The 11850-nt window shown below is 40.9% G+C and overlaps 1 protein-coding gene across 1 annotated transcript in view; it reads right to left on the bottom strand.

Annotated features, from left to right (window-relative positions):
• Window positions 1–553: 553 nt before the first annotated feature.
• Window positions 554–11850, bottom strand: part of LOC110542654 (uncharacterized protein C2orf78 homolog) — a 33417-nt gene continuing 22120 nt past the window's right edge. Inside the window, 5 exon segments of the mRNA XM_060374669.1 lie at window positions 554–2415; window positions 4091–4320; window positions 4322–4415; window positions 4418–4723; window positions 4726–4805. Coding sequence (XP_060230652.1) covers window positions 554–2415; window positions 4091–4320; window positions 4322–4415; window positions 4418–4723; window positions 4726–4805 — 2572 coding nt within the window.

Below are 11850 nucleotides of genomic sequence, written 5' to 3'. Positions count from 1 at the left end.
TTACTATTGAACCCACTTGGACACTGAAGCATCACCTGTCTCAAGTTTGTGTAACTATCCTACCATTTGTTCTCGGTATTGCCAATAAAACAACCAGCCTATACTCAGCAATGAGGAGAATAGGGTGGGACATCCTGGTTCTGAGGGGAGGAGAATAGAAGAGAGTGGGAGGAAAGGCTGGGAGAGAGATCTGAGAGGAGAGGACCTGGTAACACCAGGAGAGATGAACCAGACCTAAGGTATGACTGAGAAGCAAATATAATGTGGGATATCTGAATGGGTAGAAGCTATGTGGGACTGGTGGTTTAGGATGAAGTAACTATTGCCCAGCATTGTGCTCTAGGTTAATTAAATAAATCTTAGTCACTGTGTGGTGATTTGGGTATACAGCTGCTTTAGGAATAACTGCTGCTTAACTAAAAGATAAATCAATGCTAAATATTAATAATCAACAACATGTACCACTTTAAATTCTATGTATACCTCTTTAATGATGTCGATATTAATCCTTGTACACTCAGAAAAATCATTGGTACAAAGATCTGGCCTGCTCTTACGCTAAATATCCATAATATTCAGAAATTTCCATATCCTTTTCCCTCTGAAGGAAAATCTTCAGCTTCTCATTGGAGGGACACTTGACAGCATTCTTTCTCTCTAGTTGAGCTCTCCTCTTCATGGCCTCCCTCTCTGGTCTCTGCTCTTTTGTGATGGGTCGTGAAACAACTGGACCTAAAATATCAACTTTCCTCCACGGAATAGCTTGGCGGCTAAGGTCTTGCAGCAGATATTTGGTTTGAGGTTTTTGAGGTGATGGCATCTTGTTCTTGGTAGGAGAAATCAGCTGCCTCTGTAGAGAAGCATGATATAACGCTCTGTAGGTTGCAGGCTTTGAGTTAGATGACAGAGGCATAGTGCTAAATTGGATGGTGTTGGTTTCATTAGCTCTTGTGCCACTGCTTGAAATTGGCAGAAGTGGCTTAGCAGAGGCCATCAAAGATGTGCTGGCAGGAGGTGATTGTGATGACCCTACAAAGTTAGGTTGACTTGATTGGGAATGAGGCCCTGCAGGGTCAGCTGCAGTGGCCCTCTGTGAAGCCAATAAGGGAAGTATTTTAGAAGCAGGTGTGTCTTGAAGCGTGTTCAGTGTTGGGTAATGTGATGGAATTAACTTGACTTTCTCATGTGGGGGCAGCTCATACTTGGATGAGGTTGGACAGTCCTTGTGAACATTGATCTCTGCTCTCTGCAGGTTTCCCAGGGTTTTGTCAGGGCCCTGGCCTTCACGTGGCATACCCAGTAGTGCTGTGGCAGGCAGGCCTGGCCTGAGATCTTTCTTGCTGCTGGAAAATCCCTGAACCCTGGAGGAGCATGTGCTTGTTTTCATCTCAGTCTTTTTGCCCAGTGGGTGAAAAACTTGCACAGACTCCACCATGTACATGCCCAGCTCGGTTCGAGGTTTTCTAAAGCTGTTGTGGCTGAACTCAGATGGATTCCTCTTCCTTCTGATCTTGGGCATTGTAGATTGCTCTTCAGCCCTGAGTCCCTTCTTTGAGTACTTAAGCTCTTTTGCTTTCTTTAAGTTGTTTTCTCTGCTCCACTTGGTCTTATATTGCTCCTGTCCTCTCCCTCTGCTGGGCCTTGGGACAACATTCTGAGCTTTGCCCTCCAAGTGCTTGGCCGTGTTCTTAATAGCCTGGTCACTAGCTCCGACACTGCCCACAGCTCCCTCTCCCTTCACCAGGTCCCAGCACTTGATTTTGGCCTTGGGAGCACCATCGAGCAGCTTGGACGCTTCATGGTCTTTCTGTTCAGAGGGTCCAGTAATAACTCTGGCGATGTCCTGGACCTGAACCCTCTGGATAACTGTGGAGAGTTTAGATTTGGTTGTTGCAGCATCTGGATATTGTTCTAAGTTTGCGAAGGAGTAGAATAGTTGTGGACGGTGAATGTCTCCCACCAGTGTCTTTGTGTCTCCAATGTAGATGGTGGACATCATCAGATGTTCCAGTGACCCTTGCTGTAACAGACCAAGGCTGCTACGTCCCATGCTGGCAATGTGAGAAGCAGGATTCTGCCTTAGCCTCCCACCAACAGTACAGTGTGGAGGCAGCTGCATATCAGGATGTGCCAAAGGGAGGACTGGTGTGTTTTGGTTTTCATTTGTGCCCTCATAGGCATGGAGGAGCATTGAAAGGTCAGCTTCAGTTTCATCAAAGTTTCTGTTATTTCCTTGTTCTAGGATTGGAGCTGGAGGGAAGACCAGGATGGGGGCTGTTAAGGACCTGCCCCCATCAACAAGTGATGTTGTCATTTCAGTAACCTGGTTGCAGGTGTTGTGTATTCTTGGAGTCTGCAGGAGAATTACTGTCTGGTCTGAAGGTGGCAATCCCAGGGATGCCTCCATTTCCACCACTGAAAAAGAATCAAGGAAGAAGTCAGTGCCTGGTCAGTAAGATGCCTGCTCAACCTTTCATACCACCACAGCATTTAGGCGCTTGCAGCTGTGGTACTGTGAAGGCATTCCTATGAGCTCTACTTGAGCAGCACTGCGAGCACCTCTGTCCACAAACAGGTAGTAACTGATCTGTTTCTAGTTTCCATGCCATGTCATGTTTTCTCACATGTGTTTGTGTCCTTTGTGTTTGTTGGTGTGTGCATAGCCACAGTGGGTAGGTTACAGAATTCCTTTGATGTGTGCTCCTCAATTGCCTTCACCTTTGTCTTTGATACAGTGATTCTCATTTCCTTGGAACTTTGCTATTAGGCAGGTTGTCTGGCCCATAATATTCGAGAACTTACCTGACTGCCAACTTCTTTCATTAAATGTCATTGCTCAGATGCCTCCAGAACCCTGGCTTTTTATGTGGGTTTTGATGTGCAAACCCAATTGGGGCCTGCTGTGAACAAGCATTTCAATAACTGAGGCTTTCCTCCTGACCCGTGTTTCACAAACTTATAATAAGTGACATGAAAAGTGATTTAAGAAATTGAAATCTTTGGGTTTGGGTACGACTCAGTATTTGAAAACATGTCTTCATGATCTTGTAATCTTGGCTGTGGATTACGTCTGAAGTACCACAGCAAAAGTAAAAAGAAGTGAAAGCTTTGGCCGACTTTGCAATGGTATATGGGCTGCACCTAACATGTTTCTACAATTTTTTTAACTTTTTATTTAACTTTTATTAATTACACTTTATTGATTTTGTATCCACCCATAAGCCCCTCCCTCCTCCCCTCCCGGTCCTACCCTCTCCCCCCCTTTCTGCATTCAAGCCCTTCCCCAAGTCCACTGATAGGGGAGATCCTCCTCTCCTTCTTTCTGATCTTAGTCTATCAGTTCTCATCAGAAGTGGCTGCATTGTCAGAGTTCTAGGTTATCTCCATGAATAGTCCTTGGTTGGAGTATGAGTCTCTGGGAAGTTCCCTGTGTTCAAATTTTCTTGTTCTGTTGCTCTCCTTGTGGAGTTCCTGTCCTCTCCAGCTCTTACTATTTCCCACTTCTTAAAATTCCATTCACTCTGCCCGACAGTTGGCCATCAGGCTCAGCATCTGCTTTGACAGTCTGCATGGCAGAGGCTTATGTTTCTACAATTTTAGGTATAAGAGAATGCCATGAAAAGAGCTTGGGATCTCAGAGGAGTACTTACTCCATGAAATATTTGAGCTGCACTGCTCTGAAAGATTTCAACTTGTGGTAAATCTAGTGTTACCAAAACAAAAACAACAACAAAAAAAACAAAACAAAACAACAACAACAAAAAGGAATCCTCAGTATTTTCTTAGCCCAAAGCAATAGAAGGAAGAGATGATTGCAATTTGTTGGTGCATGGATTGCTTCACTTTGATAGTGACACGTGTGACTATAGTATGCTCTGTGGTCATCACTTGATGCAGGATGGATGCCATATACTATGGCTTTGCATTCTCTCTCATTATGGAGTCTGGTGACAAGGATGGGAAGCCAGAGCTGGAATAACCTGCCAGGACTCACATTTTCTTTCTGTGGGGAGTGTCTACTACTTAAAGGTAGATCTGAGTCTCCTTGGAGTGCTGATCCCACTCCTTCCCCTCCTGGTTCTTTACTCACCTTGAATACTGGTGCCTGGCCTTGCTTGGTCAGATGTGGAATAAGAGAAGGCAGAGGTGAAGGGTGGGGTTTGGATATTCGTTGGCTGAATCTCCTGTAGCACCATGGCCATCTCTGGTTGCAGAGCAGATGCCTGACTCCCAGGGTAGGACATGGAGCTGTAGGCATGCAGGCCCCGCCTGAGTTCTCCAGGTGTCAGAGAGTTCAGGTTGTTGTGCCCATAGTAGTAGACCTTCTTGGTAAGAAGGTTCCAGGCTGTATCTTTGATTTGGCACCTGTGGTGTTGTGGCATCGACAAAACTTGCAGGCAGTGTTAGATAAAAGAGACTATGTCTTTGGGATCAAAAATGTTATCATGCTCAGCTGTTGCAGACAGTGAGGTTACTGTGGTGTCCTGGTGAATGATAGTCATAGGGAAATCCTGGAGCACAGATGCCCTCCCATGTGTGCTTCCTGTGAGATTCCACCTGAGAGAACCCAGATAGAAAAGTTCTGAGATGGGCATCAGGCCCTGGTCAGTCAGCAATGTCAGCATGGTTGAGCCAGGATTTTGGTAAAGGTAGGCACTGTCCATGAGAGCCTGGAGAGAAGTGTTGAAGGCTAATGGCATGTGCTATGCTGAATACCCACCAGAGTGGAGACCCTGGAGAAGTTGCACACCCTTCCTGCTGAGGGTGGGGAGTTGTTCACCATAGGCAGAGAGGGCTGAAGGGCACTTGCAGCCACAAAGAAAGGGACACTTTAAAAATTTTCTGAAGCCAGGATTAGATGGAAGGGGAGGAGGACCTCCCTTATCAGTGGACTCAGAGAGGGGCAGGGAGGAGAAAAGGGAGGGAGGGTTGGATTAGGAGGGAATGAGGGAGGGGGCTACAGCTGGGATACAAAGTAAATAAACTATAATTAATATAAAAATTAAAAATTTAATTAAAGATTTCTGTGGGAAGCAAGAGGACAGTGGGAAAAATATAACATTGATGCTTCCTATCTTCCTGCGGGAAGTAGTGCTATTTCCAGTTTGTACTGGATGGGAAATTCTAAGACCAATGTTCTCTCAAACATCCCAGTTGCAAGTGTTCAGATGGATTCTCGGTACTGCATAGGATGATGCTTCTTTGTTGACCTGCCTGTTCTACCTGTGTGAGCATGGAAATCCCAGTTGATTTGTTTCAACCTCTGCTCCATTATAGACAGTACTATGTTGTCCCACTTTGATTTGTTCTTTCTCTAATTCTATTTATTTATTTATTTTACATTCTGATTGTAGCTCTTCATTCCTCTCCTCCAAGTACCATGCTTACTGCCTTTTCCTACTTCCCCACTTTGCTGTTCCTCATAGGAGAGCTGCCCCACCGACCTACTCCAACTCATCAAAGCATATCAGGTCTGACCATGTTATCTTCCCCTGTGACCTGGTAAGGCAGCCCTAACATTGGGAGGTGATAAAAAAAGCAGGCACTGTGTACATGTCAGAGGCAGCCCCAATTCCTCTTACTAGGGAACACAAATGATGCATGATTTTCCCTTCTGCTCCATCTGGGTAGGGGGCTTTGGGTCAGTCTTGCATGGTTCTTGGTTGGTGCTTCAATCTCCATAAGACCTTCTGGGACCCAGATAGTTGCCTACGTTGTTCTTCCTGTGGAGCTATCAACTCCAGGCCCTTCTATCTTTCCTTCAACTCCTCTACAAGACTCCCTGTATTCTGTCCAATGTTTGCCTATGAGTTTCACCATCTGTTTCCATCTGAAGCTGGATGGAGGCTCTCAGAGGACAGTAATGCTTGCTCCTGTTGTGACCATAGCAGAATATTGTTGCTAGTTTCAGGGGTTGGTTCTCTCCCATGGAATGGTTCTCAGGTTGGGCCTGACATTGGTTGGACATTCCCTCAATCTTTGATCCATTTTTATCTCTGCATATCTTTTGTCTTGCTCTTAAACTTGAGAGTAAGGTGTCTGTCTAAAGTCACCTTCTAATTATGAACCAACGTGAAATGTGGCACAGAACACTATCGCATCTCTAGTATTCTAAGGATTTCAGTGTATATTAAACATAAGGTAAGATGCAAGATATGATGAAAACAGACATTTTAAAGTTTTTTTTTTCCTTACCTGAAAAGGTTGAGGTCGGGTGGGTGGGAATAACAGTAATCCAAATTACTATGGAGCAGGATAAATGGTGGTCCCTGACTGGTCTAAGGACCAAACTAGCCCTTGTGTCCAGTATCAGACAGAGCCCACTGGACACAGGTGATTTGTGATCCAATTTGTGTACAGGCAAGTCCATGGAAACCTCAAGTTTCTCCCAGATTCTGATAGGGGGAGAGGGAGAATGATGTCATAATTCAAGCAGTAGGCAATGAGAAAGGCAGATTCTGAGCTAAAAGACAGGGTTGGGTGGAGAAGATGCCAGGAGACCATCAGCAGCTATGAAGGCCAAGGTGCGAGCTGATCATGGAATGGCAGTCCCTCTTCCTATGACTTTTGCTTAGGAGACCATGTCAGTAATTCATATGAGGCTCATTGATGAAACTTTTTTCATGTATAGGATGTGTTACATTCCAAGAAATATATACCCAATAAGCATGCAATCACTGTACATGTAGATAGTACCCTTGGACAGGAAGAAAGAGGGATGTCTAGGTTGAGTTAAAACCATTGAGTAACCTTTTTTTCTTTTCTTTTCTTTTTTTTTTTTTTTTTTTTACTTTGGCAACCTTTTTTGTTTAGTCATCCCAAAAGGATAGTTATAATTTTTATAGTTAATATACTGTGGTTTTAAAAATTTTATTTATTTTTATTAATTACGGTTTATGCACATTGTATCCCTGCTTTAGCCCCCATTCTTATCCTCTCCCAATCCCACCCTACCTTGCTTATCTCCTCCCATGCTCCTCCCTAAGTCCACAATAGGGGAGGACCTCCAAATCTTCCATATGACCCTAGCCTATTAGGTCTCATCAGGACAGGCTGCATTGTCTTCCTCTGTGGTATGGTAAGGCTGCTCCTCCATTAGGGGGAGGTGATCAAAGAGCCAGTCACTGAGTTCATGTCAGAGATAGTCCCTGTTCTCATTACTAGGGAACTCACATGGAGACTGAGCTACCATGGGCTACATCTGTGCAGGGATTCTAGGTTATCTCCATGCATGGTCCTTGGTTGGAGTAACAGTCTCAGAAAAGACCCCTGGGCCCAGATTTTTTGGTTCTGTTGCTCTCCTTGTGGAGTTCCTGTCCCCTCCAAGTCTTTCTATCTCCCCCTTTTTCCATAAGATTCCCTGCACTCTGCCCAATGTTTGGCTATGGGATTCAGCATCTGCTTTGATTCATTGCTGGGTAGAGTTCAGAGGCCCTTTGTGTTGGACTCCTGTCCTGTTTCCTGTTTTCTCCCTCTTCTGATTTTGGTCCTGTTTGCCTTTCTGAGTGATTATTCATATTACCCAGGGTCCTCCTTCTTGCTTGGCTTCTTTAGGTGTATAGATTTTAGTATATTTATCCTATATTATATGTCTAATATCTACATATAATTGAGTATATACCGTGTGTGTTTCTGCTTCAGGGATAGCTCACTCAGGATGATCTTTTCTAGTTCTCATCATTTTCATGCAAATTTCCTGATTTCCTTGTTTTTAATTGCTGACTAGTATTCCATTGTATAAATATACCACAATTTCTGTATCCATTCCTCAACTGAAGAACATCTGGCTTGTTTCTAGACTCTGGCTATTACAAATAAACCTGCTAGGAAACAAGGTTAAGCAAATGTCCCTGTGTATACTTGAGCATATTTTGCATATATGCCTAGGAGTGCTATAGCTGGATCTTGAAGTAGCACTATTCCTAGTTGTCTGAGAAAGCGCCAAATTGATTTCTGAATTGGTTGTACATGTTTTCATTCCAACAGCAATGGAGGCATGTCCCCCTTTTTCCACATCCTCTCCACCATGTTTTGTTACTTAAGTTTTTGATCTTAACCATTCTGATGGATGTAAGGTGGAATCTCAGGGTCGTTTTGATTTGTGTTTCCCTGATGACTAAGGATGTTATGCATTTCTTTAAGTGTTTTCCTGCCAATCGATATTCCTCTATTGCGAATTCTCTGTTTAGCTCTGTACCCCATTTTTTAATTGGATTACTTGATTTGTTGCTGTTTAACTTCTTGAGTTCTTTATATATTCTGGATATTAGCCCTCTGTCAGATACAGGGTTGGTGAAGATCCTTTCAAAGTCTGTAGGCTGTTGTTTTGTTCTGACGACAGTGTCTTTCACTTTACAGAAGATTTTTAGTTTCATGAGGTATCATTTATTGATTATTGATCTTAGAGCCTGTGCTGTTGGTGTTCTATTCAGGAAGTTGTCTGCTGTGCCAATGAGCTCAAGGCTCTTCCCCAAGCTTTCTTCTAACAGGTTTAGTGTGTCTGGTTTTATATTGAGGTCTTTGATGCACTTGAACGTTAGTTTTGTGCCTGGTGATAAATATGGATCTATTTGCATTTTTCTACATGTAGACATCCACTTAGACCAGCACCATTTGTGGAAGATGCTGTCTTTCTCCATTGTATCATTTTGGCATCTTTGTCAAAGATCCGGTGTCCATAAATGTGAGCGTTTATTTGTGGGTCTTCTATCCGGTTCCATTGATCCACCATTCTGTTTCTATGCTAGTACCATACAGTTTTTATTACTGTTACTCTATAGTACAGCTTGAGATCAGGAATGAAGATCCCTCCAGAAGATCTTTTATTGTAGGAGATTGTTTTAGTGTTTCTGGATTTTTTGTTATTCCATATGAAGTTGATACTTTTTCTTTCAAAGTCTGGGAAGAAGTGTGTTGGTAACTTCATGGGAATTGCATTGAATCTGTAGATTGGTCTTGGTTAAGATGGCCATTTTTACTATGTTAATCTTGCCAAGACATGAACATGGGAAATCTTTCCATCTTTTGATATCTTCTTGTATTTCTTTTTTCAGAGACTTGAAGTTTTTTTCATACAGGTCTTTGGCTTGCTTTGTTAGAGTTACTCCAAGGTACTTTATGTCCTTGGTGGTTGTTGTGAATGGTGTTGTTTCTCTAATTTCTTTCTCAGCCCATTTGTACTATATATACAGGAGGGCTACTTTTTTTTTTTTTTAGTTAATTTTGTATCTATCGATATTGCTGAAGGTTGTTATCAGTTGTAGGAGTTCCCTAGTAGACTTTTTGAGGTCAATTATGTATACTATCATATCACCTGCAAATAGTGATACTTTTTAAAAGTAAGGACTAATGATTCACTTAATTTCTTCAATGTCTGTTGTTCTGTCTACCTTTTCTTTTTTGATTTTACTGATTTGGTTATTCTCTCTATGCCCTTAATTAGTTAGGCTAAGGGTTTGTTTATCTTGTTGATTTTATTGAAAAAACAAGCTCTTGGTTTCATTAATTCTTTGTACTGCTCTCTTGGTTTCTAATTCATTGATTTCATCCCTGAGTTTGATTATTTACTGCTGTCCACTCTTCTTGAGGGTATTTGCTTTTTTTTATTTTCTAAAGCTATCAGGTGAGAGGTTATGTTGCTAATATAGGATCTCTCCAATTTCTTTAGGAAGGGACTTAATGCTATTAAATTTCCTTTTAATACTGGTTTTATTATGTGCTGAAAGTTTGGGTATGTTTTGGTTTCATTTTCATTGAAGTTTTACAAGTCTTTAATTTCTTTCTTTCCTGATCCAAATCATTGAGTAGGGAGTTGCTCAGTTTCCACGAGTGTGTAGGCTTTTTGTTATTTCTGTTGTTGTTCAAGCCCAGCTTTACTCCATGGTGATCTGATAAAGTACATTTTTATTGTATTGGATAAGGTTTGCTTTTTTATTGATGAGATGGTTGATTTTGGAAAACGTTTTCTGAGGTATTGAGAAGAAAATATATTGTTTTCTTTTTGGGTGAAAAGTTCTAGAGATATCACTTAGGACCATTTGATCCATGACATCTGTCAGTTTCATTATTTCTCTATTCTTTTCTGTGTCGACGATCTGTTCATTTGTGAGAAAGGGGTACTAAAGTTTTTAACAATTAATATGTGGGGATTGATTGATGTGTGGTTTATGATTTATGTTTCTTTTAAAAGTTATGCATGCACTTGCATTTGGGGCATGGATATCCAGAATTGAGATGTCATTTTGGTGGAATTTTCCTCATCTCTTTGGATTAATATTGGTAGAAAGTCTATCTAATTAGTTATTAGAATGTTTACTCCATCTTGCTTCTTGTGTCCTTTTGCTTGTAAAACTTTTTTCCAGGTCTTGACTTTTAGATAACCTCTATCTTTGTTGATGAGTTATGGTTTTTGTATGCAGCAGAATGTTGGGTTCTGTTTATATATCGATTCTGTTTAGATATCTATGTCTTTTTATTGGAGAGTTGAGTCCTTTGATACTAAGAAATGTTAATGACCAATGTTTATTAGTTTCTTATATTGTGATGTTGGTAGTAGTGGTGTGTTTGTATTCTTTTGGTTTTATTATTGTGAACTTATTTATATCCTGTGTTTTCTTGTGAGCAGTTCATCTTGTTGGGTTTGAATTTTCGCATAGTATCCTTTTTAGGGCTGGGTTTATGCATAGATATTTTTAAAATTTGGTTTTGTCATTGAATATGTGGTTTTCTCAATCTATAGTGATTGATAAGTTTGCTGGGAGTAGTAGTCTGGGATGACAACGGTGGTCATTTAAGTTCTGCATACATTTGGCCAGGCCTTTCTGATTTTCATAGTCTCTGTGTTAGGTCAGGTATCATTCTGATAGGTCTGCTTTTATACCTTACCTGGCCTTTTTCCCCTTTAAGCTTTTAATATTTATTTCTTTGTTCTGTCCATTAAGTGTTTTGATTATTATGTGATGGAAAATAGGGAAGGAAGTGGAACAGGGAGAAGATAAGGGAGGGGTCTATAATCAGGATGTAAAATGAAAAAGTAAATTAATTAATTTTGAAGCACTTAAAAACCACTGTTAAATAAATTAAATAAGTAAATGAATATAAACATAGATAGAAAGAAAGAAAGCAAGAAAGCAAGAAAGCAAGAAAGAAAGAAAGAAAGAAAGAAAGAAAGAGTGAATCTTGGATTTTTTCACTGTTGAATATGAAGTTATGTTCTTCTCTTTGTCAACTTTGGTTTGAAGTACTATTACTATTGTTAATAATAATTTATTTTATTCTGGATATTAGCTCTTTGTCATAAGTAGGGCTGGTGAAAGATTTATATGAAAAAAACCTACAAATCTCTGAAGAAAGAAATTAAAGAAGAAATCAGAAGATGAAAAGATCTTCCTTACCTCTTGGCACTGTGTAACTTATTAGTCAACTTCCAATACTCCCTAACAGCCGTCAAGTATCTAAAAAAACCTGCAGTGCCAGCCATGATAAAATTTGTTTTGAGTTTTTTTTTTGTTGAGAATAGATTATATTCTTATTTGATATAACTTGATTATACTTTATTCTCCCTCTACTCATCCCAGATCCTCCCTACCCCATAGTTCTACTCCCTTTATGTCTTTCATTAGAAAAGAACAGGCTTCCATGCAACAACAAAACATTAAAAAATAAAAGATAATAAGACAAAGCAAAAACTATCATATCAAAGCTGGACACAGCAGGCCAACAGGAGAAAAAGAATACCAAGAGTAGGCACAAGACTCAGAGACACACTTGTCTTACAGCCAGGAGTATGATAAAAAAGATTAAGGTAGTAGCTATAATATATGTAAAGAGGACCTGGTGTAGAGCCATGTA

Source organism: Meriones unguiculatus, chromosome X, assembly GCF_030254825.1.
Source record: "Meriones unguiculatus strain TT.TT164.6M chromosome X, Bangor_MerUng_6.1, whole genome shotgun sequence".
Lineage (NCBI taxonomy): Eukaryota > Metazoa > Chordata > Mammalia > Rodentia > Muridae > Meriones > Meriones unguiculatus.
This window is presented reverse-complemented; position numbering and strand designations above follow the sequence as displayed.